General features: G+C 31.4%; 1 protein-coding gene across 7 annotated transcripts; it reads right to left on the reverse strand.

Annotated features, from left to right (window-relative positions):
* Nucleotides 1-1,955: 1,955 nt before the first annotated feature.
* Nucleotides 1,956-7,677, reverse strand: LOC107845753 (protein WVD2-like 4). 7 transcript variants are annotated; one of them, XM_047394381.1, is made up of 9 exons: nt 7,350-7,541; nt 6,592-6,631; nt 4,653-5,232; nt 4,510-4,562; nt 4,287-4,367; nt 4,092-4,176; nt 3,926-3,997; nt 3,718-3,825; nt 1,956-2,542 (listed from the first exon to the last, which is right to left on the reverse strand). In XM_047394381.1, exons 3-9 carry the CDS (start codon nt 5,217-5,219, stop codon nt 2,105-2,107), a joined length of 1,404 nt encoding a protein of 467 aa, XP_047250337.1. In that variant the 5' UTR covers nt 5,220-5,232; nt 6,592-6,631; nt 7,350-7,541; the 3' UTR covers nt 1,956-2,104. The 7 variants fall into 7 exon arrangements, with proteins under 7 accessions (XP_047250337.1, XP_016545720.1, XP_016545727.1 ...); XM_016690234.2 differs by lacking the exon at nt 6,592-6,631 and having other exon boundaries at nt 7,350-7,677; XM_016690241.2 differs by lacking the exon at nt 6,592-6,631 and having other exon boundaries at nt 7,438-7,576.
* Nucleotides 7,678-17,171: the final 9,494 nt, after the last annotated feature.

The following is a 17,171-nucleotide window of genomic DNA, read 5'->3' on the forward strand; positions in this document are numbered from 1 at the left end:
ATTCATAATTAAATCTCTTTAAAACGTAAAATCAGTAATCTTGAAATATAGTGTGATTTTCGTTTGTCTTAAAAACATAACAATATTTTCCTCTCAAAACATAGTAAAATACAATATATCTGCACACGTACAAAATCTAATTCTAATTAAATTACGCGATTGGAACTATATGTATATATATGTGTGTGTGACCATATATAAATTTCATATATATAACTACTATATATAAGTATATAAATTTCCACCTTTTTAGCCATTGCTTCAAGTTTCCTCTTACACAAATTTTGTTAATTTCAACATTTTTATTTGTCAATGTCAACTTACTTTAGTCTTCTTATTGTATTATAATTTAATGGGAGATGTGACAAGTAGAAAAAAAAATGTCTAATTTAAATAATTATAAAAAATATGGTGTAAAAGAATTGGATAAAAAATTGATATAATTGACTCTGTCAAAATGTTAAATCATTTTTCTCAGAATTTTAGTTATCGATTTTGCCGAATGTCAGTCATTTTTTGTTTGAATTTCATTCGTTTTTGCTTGAACTTCAGATAAAAATGCTTGAATTTTTTGTTAATTTAAAGTTAATCGAAATGGGAAAAAAATAATTAAAAATAGATACATATTAAATAGAAGTATTCAGATAAATCATCTTTTCGAGTAACTAGTAAAGTTGTTGTTATGTGAACAGAAGGTCACGAGTTCAACCCATGAAAACAACCTCTTGCAGAAATATAGGGTAAAAACTGATACAATAATCCTTGTGGATTGGCCATTCCGCAAACCTGTACAAAGCGGTAGCTTTAATGCAACGAATTATCTTTATCCTGTATTTTAAATAACATAAATAAATACACCTTAACTTATCATATTTACACAAAATCCCACCCTTACAAAGTAAATATAAATTTTTTAACTAATTATATATCTTTGTTGGATGTATCCGAGAGCTAATTACATATCTCGACAGATTCAAAATCGAAAAAAATGTATCAGGAGCTAATTATGTATCTTTTATAAGGAAAAAAAGTTGAATCTTCATTGAATGTATTATGTATCTCGACGATCCAAAATTGAGAAAAATGTATAACGGGCTAATTATATATCTTTACAAAAGAAAAAAAATATATCTTCGTCAGATGTATCAAGAGCTAATTATGTATCTCGATAGATTCAAAATCTTGATCTTAGTAATTATGCAAAATGTTGAAATTTTCTATAATTAAGCTCCAAACTGTCAGGATTTATATTGTTTGCCATATTTTTTTTTCCATTCCTTGAGTTGTTCATTTGGGTTGATGATTGTTAGACCCATAAAAAAATCAAGAATTCCATTGGGCCAGTAATAAACTTTTGTATAGTTGCCATTTTTAGCCATTTAAGAACTAGCCTATATTTCCAAAAGAGCAAGGTACAAACATGTAAAAAAAAGATGCTCATGAAACTTGCCTTATTGCTAGCCTTTATATGATTTTTGATTAGACACGAAATTTTATACGTAAAAAAGATACTTTTGTAATTTGTAGTCTAAAAACCTATTTTGTTTGTAAACAAACTATATTTGAATGACGAAACATGATCAATAAGAATTCATATAATCGATTTTTGTATTAAACTCTTGGTGATCTGTCATGAGTTCTAACAACCAATCTATCAAAGGCACATGGCATATAGCCTATTTGCTCAAAATGGATGAAGCAGCCCGATGCACTAAAGCTCCCGCTATACGCAGGGTCCGAGTAAGAGCCCCACCACAAGGGTGTATTGTACGCGGCCTTAGCTTGCATTTCTGCGAGAGGCTGTTTCCAAGGCTTGAATCCGTGAACTCTCGATCACATGGCAGCAACTTTACCAGTTACTCCAAAATATTCTATGATCATCACAGAGTGGCATAGTCATTCAAGCATAATGATACATCTTGTATTGAAAAGTACTTAGATAGAAAGAACATATATCGAATGAATTTGAACAAACATATACATATAACTTGTAAACACAAACATACAACAATGTATTCACAACTAAATGAAGCATAATTTTTCAGAGACCTCAAAAAGAGAAACCTATAATATAGATATGAATGCAGCGCGTTTTAGAACTTCATTAACCTTCAACAGTGACTTGAGCTGATGGCATAACAACAATGTTTGGCGATTGCTGTGCATTGTCGACTGCTGGTGGATTCATCTCGGACTTTTCTTGGGCATAGTCAGTTTTGACCTGCATTTCTTGTGTTTTCTCTTCACAAATGTTCTCATCCGACCCCTTCACTGCAGCGGTTTTTGGTTTTGTTACGACAGCTTTCCCTTTAACTTTAGTAGTTGAGGAACTTTTCATTGGCCTCTTGGTGTCAACAGGCTTCCCTCCTTTTGAAACACCGGTAACTTTATCGCTAGCTGACAGCAAAGCTCGGGGTGACTTTACCTGTTCTTTGACAACTCTTGGACTGAAAGACGAACCTCCACTTTCAGAGCTGTTGGTTGTAGATGTGGAGTTTTTGTTTCTTCCAAGCTTAGGAGATACAGCACGGGTTGTCGGTATCTGTACAGGACAAGAATATCATGATGAGTCGTAACATGCTAACTCTGTTAGCATATGTGGTAATCAAAATGTTACTCTGAGACGCGTATAAGTAAATGTGGAGAATGGAGGAGGAACAACCATATGGTTAGATGAATACATCGACTGTTGAACGATATCCTTATCTCCCAAGGGGTCATTTGAAGAAAACAAATATGCTTCATTCTTAGATATTTGTACAACAGTTTTCAGGTATCGTAGAAAATGCATAACTACTTATTCATTGATGGCTGTTAATGTACGATGCTACCTATAATGACATTTTCAGAGGAAAAAAGATCCATAAGTGAGTGCCCCATTTCGGTTTTGATATCGAGAGACAAGCACAAAGATGCTTAAAAATCACAGTAGAGAAAATCAGAATCTTTTTGTTAGCTCTGCTCATTGTGGTCAAGAATTTGTATCATCGAAAGCCTACTGATGATACGTAATTACATTAGATGGAGCCTGGAGGCACATCGTTTCCATATTTCAAATACCAGTTCTCTCACCAGGTTTGCAATCAAGCATCGATCAGAAAGATGTGACAATTGGGAAACGTGATGGGGAACTTGAACGTGTAGACAGACATCCTAGAACAAATGCAAAGTTATACTGAAAACTCTATCCATGCGCGTTTCTTGCATCTAGCGCTCCCAATGCCCCATCCTGTCTGGGTAGTGGGGTGGATCCCCAAGGCGGCCACAATGCCTATGCCGTTCCGAGAGGTCATACTATCAGGGGCAGTGGGATGGATCCTCTTAATGGCCAATGTCTATGCCATCATTATGATCTACTATCTCGAAAGAATTTTCTAAGGTAAAAAATGCTCTACTAGAAACTACGTCTTGTTAATTTCTGAAGCTCTCACACTACAATTTTGTCATGTCAAGTCATGCAGAATATGAAGGTTTTCCCGCGAGAGGACACCAATGCTAACACAACAACAACAACATACCCAGTGTAGTCCCATAAGAGGGTTCTAGGGAGGGAGGATGTATACAGACCTTTCCCTTACCTTTGTGGGATAGTAGAGGTTCTTTCCGAAAAACCCTCAGCTCAAATGTTTTACGCCAAATCTAACACATTAATGTGTTATATAAAAGTAACGAACCAGAGCGCGTCAACAGGGGTGAGATCTAAGATCAATACTTTACCTTCCTGAGTTCAGCTTTTGGAGGGGGTTCCTTGTAGAAGTTTGGCATTGGTGTTGCTTTAAATGTCAAGCTCTTCCGCAATTGCTTTATCTCCGCCTCTTGGTTTTCCTGCATCAAATCCGAAATTCCAAAAAGAAAAAAAAAAACGCTTAAGCGAGAATAGATCTTAAATAGCTAACCGGGAAATCCTAATATTTTTCCAACTAACCTTCGATTTTGCTTGCAAGTTGTTCTTTTCCTCTTCCTTTGCCTGTATCTTCTCTTCTATCTTCGCCAAGAACTAACAAAGAAAGAAACCTTGCACTACTTAGCGTTGCATATAAATTGCATTCCCTCATTGGTAAACAAAAAAAAGAAACTGCAAGACTACAGACCTCCTTCCGCTTTTCGGCACGTTCTTCCAACCTGAAGGAAAATCCAGCAATACTGGCCCTTCGTTGCCCACGAGGAGTGGTACTCCTGGTAACAACAGAAACAAAAGGAGTAGAGTTAATTGGCCTAAGACATGAAAGATGATGAACAATCAACCGAACGACAGTATGAAAGTAGTGCAGAAACAAAAGCAGTACGAGGAAGTAGTAGAACGAGCATCCTCCTCCTCTTTAATAGGCAATGCAGCTTTAGTAGGTTTCTTGTTTTCGTCATTCGATCTGCAGTACAACGAAATATCTTAACTGAATAAAAATTCTTTGCAAATGAAACATAATATAAACTAAAAATTTCATCTTTAAGCGAAACAAGCGTAGACCAAAAAAAAATTCATTGCAATTGCAAAACAACAAATTCACTTACACTTCAGATGTAGCTTTCTTTACAGTTCCATTGGCTGAAAGAGGCTTCCCCGACTGAGAAGAAAAGGGAAACAGGTTAGAGACACAGTGAGATAAACCATCCACTAAACAAGGCAAATGCAAATATATTACGAGGATTGATACCATAGACTGACGGAGACTCGGGACAACTGCAATGGTTGTTCTTCTGCTGGTTGCAACACCTCCATTTGCGTTTGCGTTCTTCAAGACTCCACCAAATACACCCCTACTACTAGAAGCCGATGATCCCTTCGAAAGTGAAGTCTCATTCTTAACCCCATTTGTCTTCACTTCCTTGCCATCCGATTTCTTCGGATACACATCAATGCTCTTCCTCATTACATCAGAACTAACACCTCGTGCCGGGAACGACAGGCTTTGTGATTGACTCGCCTTATTCGAACGAGCCAATGCAGCTATGCCTCTTAAACTAGCCTGATCTTTCGCCATCTTATTATTCTTTGAAGTTCCATTAGCAGCAAGCTTTTTTTGACTTGACCCTTTGCTCTTCGGAGCATTTCGAGGCAGCTCAGTTTTGACTACAGATACATTAAGTTCTTCATTAACCTTCTCCTCATTTGCATTGGCTTTTGTTTCACTCACATTCTCCTCCTCCTTACTCATATCCAAATTCTTTTCGGTCACAACAATCTTTTCCTCTTCAACTGGAACCCCATTTTCAGACTCCATTTATCCGAAATATCTGAGTAACACAAAGAAAAAATTGAAACTTTAATTGGAATTAGCAAACTATAAGTAAAACTAGACAAACCGCAAAATCCAATTTTTCACCACCACCAAAAAAGTCACTTTCTTCAAAGAATTTCACAAACAAGTCACTTTCTTCTCAAAAAATCTTCAAAGAAAATGACAAAACACATAAATGTGATATAAAAGAAGCACACCCATATGACAATTTACCAACAATCAAGAAACATGACACTGTAAATTCAACAAACAATTCAAGAACCAACCAAACAAGTTATAAAGGTTAACCAAATCAAACTTCCAAGAATCAAATACCTACCTCATAAAATCCTATAAAAAGTACGAAACTTGACACTATAAATTCCACTAACAATTCAAGAACCGACCAAACAAGGCATAAAGAGTAACCAAATCCCACTTCACAGAAACAAAAAAATGGAGTATCCACCTCATAAAATCCTATAAAAAGTAATAAAATGACAAAACACACATAAGTATGATGAAAAAGAAACACACCCCATATGACAATTTTCAAACATTCAAGAAACTTGACACTGTAAATTCAACAAACAAACAGTGCCTAAAAGGTAACCATATCCCACTTCCAGAAAGCAGAAGTTGGAATTCTCACCTCATAAAATCTTATAAAAAGTAAGAAAACTGTAAATTCAACAAACTATTCAAGAACCAACCAATTTTCAACACACTCCATATGACAATTTTCAACAATCAAGAATCTTGACACTGTAAATTCAACTAATTATTCAAGAACTAACCAAACAAAGCATAAAGGGTAACTAAATCCCACTTCTAAGAAAGAAAATCCTATAAAAAGTAAGCAAATACAAAGATCCAACAGAAATGAAAACAAGACTTAGAGTAAAAATACAGTGAAAGGTACATTCTTGAAAAACCAAAGTAGCAAAAGAGTGAATAGCACCTTTTGTCCTTGGGGGGTTTTGAGTGCTGATTGGTGGCAAAATTTGTGCTTTTGATACAAATCAATTATGACTCAAGAATTCAAAATGCTCACTTTGGAATGTAAAGTTGGTTACAAATGAGAAAGCACATGAATATGATGAAAAAGAAACACACCCCACAGCATAAAATCCTAAAAAGTAAGAAAATGAATGACAATTTCCAAAATCAAGAACCTTGACACTGTAAAATTCAACCAAACAATTCAAGAACCAACCAAACAGTGCCTAAAAACTAACCAAATTCCACTTCCAAGAAGCAAAAAAAATGGAAACCCCACATAAAATCCCATAAAAGTAAGAAACTTGACACTGTAAACTCAACAAACAATTCAAGAACCAACCAAACAAGGCAATAAAGGGTAACCAAATCCCACCTCTAAGAAGCCAAAAATGGAACCCCCACCTCATAAAATCCTACAAAAGTAAGAAACTTGACACTGTAAATTCAACTAACAATTCAAGAACCAACCAAAGAAGGCATAAAGAGTAACCAAATCACACTTCCAAGAAGCAAAAAAAAGGAAACCCCACATCATAAAATCCTTTAAAAGTAAGAAAATGAAGGACAGTTTTCAACAATCAAGAAACTTGACACTGTAAATTCAACTAACAATTCAAGAACCAACCAAACAAGGCATAAAGGGTAACCAAATCCCACTTCCAAGAAGCAAAAAATGCAAAGATCCAACAGAAATGAATACAAAATTTGAGTAAAGGTACATTCTTGAAAACCAAAGTGGCAAGATTATACCCTTTGTCTAGGACTTAAGGTACAAAATTTGTGTTTTTTGTTGAAATAGTACAAATCAATTATGATTCAAGAATTCAAAATGCTTACTTTGGAATGTAAAGTAACCAAAATGACAAACATATAAATATGATGACAAAGAAACATACCCCATATGACAATTTCCAAAAATCAAGAAACTTGACACTCTAAATTCAACAAACAATTCAAGAACCAACCAAACAAGGAATAAAGGGTAACCAAATCACACTTCCAACAAGCAAAAAATGGAAACCCCACATCATAAAAACCTAGAAAAGGCAAGAAAATGCAAAGATCCAACAAAAATGAATACACAATTTGAGTAAAGTTACAGTCTTGAAAACCAAAGTAGCAAGATTGTACCTTTTGTCTAGGACTTTTAGGTACAAAATTAGTGCTTTTGTTTGAAATGGTACAAATCAATTATGATTCAAGAATTCAAAATGCTTACTTTGGAATGTAAAGTTGGTTACAAATAGTAGACACTAAGGACAGAAAGAGAGAAGATAGTGGTGTAATGGCAGTTCAAAAAATTAAAGGCAAGTTAGAATTTTTTTTTTTTCCTTTTCAATTTGGTAAGTGACTAAAATAATCATTAACTTTTTTCTTTTGTATTAGCCCTGCTTGGTCGTAGATTTTGAAATTGAGACTTATAATTTTAAAAATTGAGTTGAAGTCATGAATTTTTTTTAAAAAAAATAGTATGATCTATTAAAACTATTGTTATATACAGTGTTCGAGAAGAGTCTCACCACAAAGATGTATTGTACGTAATCTTATCTTGTATTTCTATCAGAAGCTGCTTTCAAAGCTTGAAACTTTAATAGTTATGATTTTTAAAATTTGAAATTGTGTTTGAATGCATTTTACTTTGACGTGAATTGTCAAAATTTGATTAAATTTTATACCTAAATAGTATTTAAAGATAAATATTTTAAACATAATCCAAAATTTATAGTCAAACTTTAGCTTAGTGGATTTTTTCTTTGAAATCATGATTGTTGAAATTTGAAATTGCATTTGAATGCATTTTACTTGAATGTGGATTGTCAAAATTTGATTAAATTTTATGATCAAATAGTATTTGAAGATAAATTTTTTAAATATAATTCAAAATATACAGTCAAAACTTTAGCATAGTGAATTTTCTTCTTTGGAAACCTAAAACCTAACTAGTATCTTGTATTAGAATTACTAATAGCCTGTGCAAGGCACGGACCCAACAAATATTTTAAAAAAGTTTATTTTAATTATTGTGATTTATAATATTTTTTAAAAATATATAATTTTTTTTTTTTAGATATTTTAAGTTGCTAACTATTGACTATTGTAATTTATAATACTTTTTATGTAATTTTCAAATTCTTAGATGATCATAATAATTAATTATGGGTGATATAGTAAAATTACGATTGAAGCAGCGAAACTGACATGTTTTAATGACTCATAACAACTAATAAGCGATACAACAAAATTATTATAAAAAATACTTTTGAAAAAATTTAAATGGTCATAATCATTAATTAGGAGTGACATAATAAAATCATGATTGAAATAGTGAAACAAACATTTCTAATCAGAAATGATACAACAAAATTATTATACAAAAATACATGGGTAAAATAGCTGAAGCAGACATGTCATAAATGTCTATTTTAAATATTATTAATTTTCTAATACATAAATAATTAATTTGAGATGATATAACAAAATCACGGAGGAAGCAGCTGATGAAGCAGGCAGGAGAAGTAGAAATGTTGACGGAGAGCTGCCTACTTCTCCAGACTTTTGCCTCTTATTAGATAGTAATAATTAGAGATCACATAATTAAAATTACAAAAAAAAATAGCTGATAAAGCAGATAAGAGAAGTAAATGAAGACAGGAAAATCAGACATATTGATGGAGAGCTATCCATCCATTATAATAGTATAATTGGAAACATTCATTTATAATAAGCTGAACAAGCTGAACAACTAATATGAGAATTTGATTATTGTCTCCATTAATGGGTAATTTTTTCAGTTATAATTAATTTTGCTCCAAAAGTCAGCATGTGGAGAACACATTAGTGGTAATCTAATATCCTTTTCAAGAGGATTATGAAAAGCTTTTTGAAGAAAAAAATCTAAATATTTTTTGTTTTTCTATCCGATAATCGCATTAGAATTTGATTAAATTAATTAACACAATATAAGTTCAGCTAAATTTAAATTCGCACATTATAGGATCCACAATATCAATAATTTTTTTATTTTCATAAATTAAAAATTGAAACTTTTGATTAGTCAATATTTAATTAGTCAATCCTTTCATTTTTTTGGACATGGTCTTGCAAATTTTCTAATTACTGTGGTCATACTATTTGATGACAAAAGAATCCTAAGAAAACAAGGAATCCTATCACTATAATAATATCTTAATCTAATAAATTAATTGTATGATTTGTGTGATTGTTTGATTGTTAATCAATTATTTTATTTTTTATTAATGATTCAATAACATGCTTACAACAAGAGATCTATCACAGTGAATTAAGTAAATCCTTCAGATGTCTCAGTTTCAAGTCTTAAAAATAAAAAAAATCATGGTTAATATAAGAAAAAGTTATGCCTTCAATTGAGCCACTTCAGACCCTCACACACTTAGTATACGTGTATTCACACAATGGTCCAGCTGGGAAAATATATGCCAATGAAATACGATAATAAATAGTCGAGGGATCATAGGACCTCCACAAAGTTGAGGCGTGTTACAACAAATTTCGTCAAGTTTAAGTATATTTCAAATCTTTTTCGCTAACATAAATTCAGATTAATCAGACCAATAAATATCGATAAACTAATCTAATTTTTTTATTTATATTGAAGATTTACACATACTATGAAACTTTCTATATGAAGTAATAATGCCAAGTCTCATCAAAATCTTATCTACTAAGAAGTTAGTAATTGTACATTTTCCTTTTGGAATAAATAGAGTAAAAATGTTTGACACCAATATTTTATTGAGTTGATAGTTTCTTTTATTAGAATTTAATAAAAGTCAATTAATAGATGACAAAATTTTGTACCACAATTCCTTTTAGCAAATTTACATAGTTTTGACATAATATTATCATGAAATAATATGACTTGTAAACAAATGAGTAATTTGATGATTACAATAATCCTTTTTTCCAATATATTTCCTCTTAAAATGTTGTAAAACTTACATAAATTTCAATAAGTTAATCTCTAATTACTCTTTATCCCTATTATTCGCTAAATTACAAACTATTCCTTATTTTTATAATTTTCGAATACATAATTAGCATTCAGATACATAATTTTGATTACTAAGATACATCTATTTCTGAGATTATTTGATCGAGATACATAATACATTAATTAGATCAAAGTGAGATACATAATTAAAATTATGTAAGTATTTAAAATTTTATGATTTTGTAGATGTATCCGACTTTTTTTTATTTTTTTTATTTTAGGTTTAATAAAAATGGCAAAAATTTTATGTGGTTTAGTAAAAATAAACTGTGGTATTATGTAATTTTTCTTAAAATATGTAGTATTTTCTTACCTTTTTTTCTTTTACCATTAATGAATATTGTAGTGCGATGATATGGCTCTATTTTTAACCTGTGATCTCGATTTTGAGTCCTAAGAATAAAGTCACTTTTAATAGAAAACTTTTATCCTCTAAAGTAAAACTTTCTGATACAAATTTAAATTAATCGAATCTTAAAGCAAGTATTGAATATATCTTTCAAATTTTGAAAAAATGAAAATAAAAAATTTACAAACTTATACAACAAAAAGAGCCTATGTTGCCTTCTTATAAAATAAAAAATAGTTGATGTTGTTCAAATATGCCAACTTTTTTTGTACAATACTTACTATATAGAAACATATAATATAACATAACGTAAAGATCATCGATTTTGCATAGAATATGATTGTAATGATGAAATATTTGTTATAGAAATCGAATGATTGTTATTGAAAGGTTTGCTGTAACAAAATAAAAGAAACAAATTTTAAAATCGTCTCATAAAACTTTTTAACGTAAATCTAAAATAATTGAGCTTCAAAATAGAAATCGGCCTCGAATTTTTAGACATAAATCCATTATAATTGAGCATCAAAATAGATACCGAACTCAAGCTTTTTAATATGAATCCAAAATAATTGAGTTAGGTACCGGACTCAAACATTTCAACATGAATCTAAAATAATCGATCTTCAAAATTGGTATCAGACTCGAATTTTTTTACATCAATCCATAATAACTGAGCTCCGAAATAGATAACGAACTCAAATTTTTCAACATGAATCCATAATAACTGAGCTTCAAAATAAGTATCGGACTCAAACTTTTTTACATGAATCCATAATAATCGAGCTTCAAAATAGATATCGGACTTAAATTTTTCAACATGAATCCAACATAATCTAGCTTCAAAATAGGTGTCGGACTCAAATTTTTTTACATGAATCCATAATAACTGAGCTTCGAAATAGATATCGGACTCGAATTTTTCAACATGAATCCAAAATAATTGAGCTCCAAAATAGGTAAAAGGATAGCCCGGTGCACTAAAGTTCCTACTACGTGTAGGGTCTGAAAAAGGACCCACTACAAAGGTGTATCGCACGCAACTTTATCTTGTATTTTCGCTAGAGGCTATTTACAAAGCTTGAACACGTAACTTTTTAATCACATGACAACAACTTTACCAGTTTTTCCAAGATTCTCCTTAACTCCAAAATAAGTACCAAACTCAAACTTTTCAACGTGAATTCAAAATAATCGAGTTTCAACATAGATACTTCGAAAAAAAAGTGAAAAAATGAGTTTGATTTTAGAAGTGTCCACGTGGCACAATTATAGAACGTGATTGGGTCCCACGTTTCTTCTAATGGGCCTCACAATCAACAGCCGTTTTTCGGTGTGAGCTGTCAGAACGTGCCGGGACTTTGATCCAACGGTGGATCAGTTAAGTTTGAATCCATCTCAGCCGTTAAGTTTTGGTTCAAATCATTTTCTCCGTTTTGGGAAGAATTTAGAAAGTATGGGATCTTGTGTGCAATACATTGTATTTAAAAATCAATAAATTAATAATTTTCTTTTTAAAAATAAAATTTAATTTTTTTATGTAGGATTATCGTGCAATGGTGGAATTTCTACTCTTAATTAGAAGTCTCGAATTTGAGCACGGAATATAACAAAAATAATATTGAAAATGTCATCCTAGAATGAGTTCTGCATGCGTGATTTAAATTAGTCGAAACTCAAATATAAGTACCGAACATCAAGCCGAAAAAAAAATTAAAAAAATAGAGAATATATATTTTATTTTATATTAAAAGAGGAAACAAAGATTCCATTTTAGGAGGAAATATGAATAATATACTATTATTTGAAATAATTCCATTTGGCTATGCTCAAAGCTTATATAAAATGCTATAATGACCTTGATTCGTTACTATTTTATTCTTAACTTTAAAAATAAAGAAAAATGGTAAAGATTTATAGTATAAAAAATATATACTTTTATTATAATTCTTGCATAATTTTGTCCACAAACTAAATAATCCCTAAGCATTTTTGGTTAGCCAAACAACATAAATTTCAATGATTTAAAGTTTAATTACAGAAGATTTTGATCTTTTGCATGATTATTGAAAATCTCGATTTGGATCTGTCAAGATATATAATTAGTTTCCGACACATCGAATGAAGATACATTTTTTCCTTTATAAAGATACATAATTAACTATCGATATTTTTTTTTTAATTTTAGATCTGTCGAGATACATAAGATGTCCAATAAAGATATATCTTTTTCTTTATAGAGATGCATCATTAGTTCCCGATATATTTTTTTAAATTTTTGATCTATCGAGATATATAATTAGCTCCCGATACATCGAACGAAAATAATTACTTATAAGAATGAAGATTTATGTAAATATAATAAGTTAAAGATATATATATTTATGTTATTTTTCCTTTTTAATTTTCTCCATTTGTACCAAAGAATCAAGACAAAAATGAACAAAAGATAAATACCTAAAAAAAAAAGTAAGGCGAAAATTTTCCATAATAGAAATTTTTTGGAGCATTGGAAAAGGCCAATGTTTTTTTTTAATTTCTATTTTTATTTTTTATAAATGGTGTTAATTGTTAAAACCCACATGATATTTTGTCTTCATGCATAACAATACTTTCCAAAATGACAAACTAGAAGAGCTTTGACATCCCTCATGCTCTTGTTTTGTTGTTGCTTGTTTGTACTTATGATTTCTTTCTTTTGTTTTCAAAGTATCGATTAATTCAGATTTGTATGACGTAAAATCTATTCAAAATAAAAGAAATGATTTATCAATTTTTTTTCATTTTTAGAATTTTGATTCGAGATTTCGATTAGAGGTGAAGATATTTATTCATTCTACTATAACTCTCGGTGGTATTCTTTTGTTTTTGATGATTATGATGTTCAGACCGATTTATGCTCGTCTCGATTAATGTGACGATATGCTTGTTGTCTTCTACTACACAACTCTTGGTGGTATTTCTTTGTTTTGATAATTGTGGTGTTCAGACCGACTTATGCTTGCCTCAATTAATGTCACGAAATACATGTTGTTTTCCGCTACAACTCTTGGTGGTATTTTTTTGTTCTTGATAATTATGGTGTTCAAACCAATTTATGCTCGCTTCGATTAATGTTGCAAGATACATGTTGTCTTCCACTACAACTCTTGGTGGTATTTTTTTGTTTTTGATAATTGAAGTGTTCAGACCAACTTATGCTCGCTGCGACTAATGTCATTAGATACTTATTGTCTTCCACTACAACTCTTGGAGGTATTTTTTTGTTTTTGATAATTGTGATGTTTAGACTAACTTATGCTCGCTTCGACTAATATCACGAAATATCTGTTGTCTTCCACTACAACTCTTGGTGGTATTTTTTTGTTTTTGATAATTGAAAGGTTTAGACTAACTTATTCTCCCTCAACTAATGTCACGAGATACTTGCTGTTTTCCACTAAACTCTTGGTGGTATTTTTTTGTTTTTGATAATTGAAATGTTTAGACTAACTTATGCTCGCCTCAACTAATGTCACGAGATACCTGTTGATTTCCACTACAACTCTTGGTGGTATTTTCTTATATTTGATAATTATGATGTGTAGACCAACTTATGCTTGCCTCGACTAATGTCATGAGATACTTGTTGTCTTCCACTACAACTCTTTGGTGGTATTTTTTGGTTTTTGATAATTATAATGTTCACACCAACTTATTCTCATTTCGACTAATATCACGAGAACCGTTGTCTTCCACTACAACTCTTGGTGGTATTTTTTTGTTTTTGATAGTTGTGGTGTTCAGACCAATTTATGCTCGCCTCGATTAGTTTCACGAGATGCTTGCTATCTTCTACTAGAGGTAATTTTATCCATCAAAGTTAGGACATATTAGGTAGTGAGAAAATATTTTCAATTCACTTCATTGGACACTAGGTCACACTCTTGGATGTTTCTCGATGCTATTTGTGCCTATGATTTTTCCGCTCGAGGATCTGTACAAGCTTTGAAATTTGACTAATTCAAATTCACACCATATAAAACCTATTAAAAAGATGCTTGTTACCAAATTATATTTATTCATAAAACTCAAACTCGAAACCTCTAAATAAATTCCATCAATCCTACCATAATTATTTATTATAACACAATCTTTGAAGCATTGGATTCATTATTCTCTCTCCATTTCAATTATTGATTTTATATGTCTTTTCTAGTTTTCTTTCTTTATTTACTCTCTCTTCCATATTTTTCATCATATGTTTATTGTCCTCACATTTTTAGAGTCAATTATTTTACCCCTATATTATTTTTCCACACATTTATAATTTCAAATAAAATGTTTTTGTTATGTAATCAGATGTTCAATTAAAACAAGCTATAATTTAAGTGTCTAAATGTAATTTACTAGCGAGTTTAAAGGACTATCGATATTAAGCCATTTATTTACTTAGATAATTAATTAAATCGACTATCAAAATATTGCAAAGCAAATAAGTTTTGTCGATATCAAGGGCGGACCTATGTAGGATTTTGGGGTGCTTCGACACCACTAAACTCGATACGAAATAGGTATAACTACATAAAAAATATAGTAAAATAGGTATTAAATCTAAAAAAGCACTTATTATAACAAAAAGTTGGGTGGGTGCATTGACATTTAGGTTGATCTTAAGGTCTTTCATTGGAAGGACGCCTCGAGTTCGAGCCTCATCGAGTTAACTTTTTACTTCTTTCAGTTTTTAAATTTTTTAAGCACCCACTATTCTTAAATTCTGGGTCCGCCACTGATCGATATTTATATCAACTTAGTTAATTTAACTTAAACGGTTAACATTTAAAGTAAGAACACAAACTCTTTAACCACGATTAAATTATAAATGTGCGTATGAAAAACACTAATTTTATATTTACTGATTCAATATAAATTTCAGGTGCAGATAAAGTTTTAAGAGTAAAGCATCTAGTACCCCTCTGAACTATGATCAAATTTGTTACGACGCATTCTAACTTCACGAGGGTCCTATTACCTCATTGATCTAATTTTAGCGTATTTTTGTCAATTTTTTTTGCTGACGTGGCATCTCTTTAGTTGATATGCCACCTTTGATGTGGGCTCCATTTTTATGTAATAAAGAAGCCACATCAGCACAAAAGGGTGACAAAAATACGCTAAAATTGAGTTCAGGGGTAGTAAAATTCCTATGAAATTGAAGTGTGTCGTAATAACTTTGGCCATAGTTCGGACCTTCGGGGGTTACTAGATGCTTATCTCAATTTTTAATGAAGGTTTGTTAATTGCAATTACTATAAATTGCTAGCACTAGAAAATAAACTTTTTCTTGTTTCAATGATAGTTCACTTTTCTCCTTAATTAACTAGGATGTATTCAACTTTATCATCATTCACCACAATTTATTTAAGTTAATCACTTTGATTAGACATATTTTGGGCCAATTATAAAGATAAATTAGTAGTTTTTAAAGTGCAATTAAAGAAGGATTTGTGCACCCCACTAAGATTTGCATAATTAAAAGTTGGCTAGTTTGCAATTATTTATATTCTCTAATATTCTCCAACTTAAACATGATATTAACTTGTTATATTGAATTGAAAGATTAGTCATTTCAATAATTTGGTCATCTCAATTTATGGTTGGTCTTTATATGGTTTTAAGTATAATAATGATTAGCATAATGTTCTTGATTTGTTAATAATTAATTAGGTGAGTCCAACAAGTGGTTAAATTAACTTAGTTTAAGAAAGACAACTCGATGCATAAAGTATCTCGTGTTCACGCGATCCAAAGGATTCAGGGAAGGGTCGCATCCCAAAAAGGTGTAATGTATGCTACCTACTGTTACGTATCAAAATAGTATTTTTTTTTCTGTACCAACACAAGTGTCAATGGATGATTCACAGCTCGAACATGTTACATATAGGTCAGATAGAGGTTTTATCGTTGCTCTGAGGCTCCTCTTTGTTAGCAGTATAACAACAATAACATACTCAGTGTATTCCTACAAAGTGGGGTCTGAAGAGGGTAAAGTGTACGTAGTCCGTATCACTACCTCAGATGAAGAAAAGAGGTTGTTTCCGATAGACCCCCGGCTCAGGACAGATAACAGTATAACAAACAAAAAAACATAAAAGCACACCACAAAATTGGATAACACACTGCAAGATAATAGAGTAAACAAGACACCGACAGGGTAATATTATAAACTATCTATTCGAAATCACAGACATCACCGAAACACCACAAACAAGAAACTCCAGAAGTAAATACAAATAAAGCACTCTTTCCTACTATTACGGCCGAACTCTTGCCCACTAATCCTCTATACTAATCTGCGTCCTCCACACCTTCCTATCAAGGGTCAGTGGCGGAACCATCTTTGCTCCGCCCCCTTCAATGAAAAATTATACTGTTTTTATATTATTTTTTACATGGTTAAAAATATTTTTTATGCATATGTAGTAGATGTTGAACCCCCTTCGACTAGTTCATCTATTTACTTCTGAATTCCCTCAATGAAAATTCTGGCTCCGTCACTGTCAAGGGTCATGTCCTACGTAAGTTGTAACTG

The sequence above is a fragment of the Capsicum annuum genome, chromosome 8 (assembly GCF_002878395.1).
Source record: "Capsicum annuum cultivar UCD-10X-F1 chromosome 8, UCD10Xv1.1, whole genome shotgun sequence".
Classification (NCBI taxonomy): domain Eukaryota; kingdom Viridiplantae; phylum Streptophyta; class Magnoliopsida; order Solanales; family Solanaceae; genus Capsicum; species Capsicum annuum.

Bases quoted from the DNA above. Each gene is read 5' to 3' on its own strand.
- LOC107845753 (XM_016690234.2), bottom strand. From the start codon at position 5,219: ATGGAGTCTGAAAATGGGGTTCCAGTTGAAGAGGAAAAGATTGTTGTG. The intron at 4,177-4,286 runs GTACTGCTTTTG...TGTTGTTACCAG, and splicing joins GCTCGTTCTACTACTTCCTC to GAGTACCACTCCTCGTGGGC. The intron at 3,998-4,091 runs GTCTGTAGTCTT...TTTCTTTGTTAG, and splicing joins GTGCCGAAAAGCGGAAGGAG to TTCTTGGCGAAGATAGAAGA.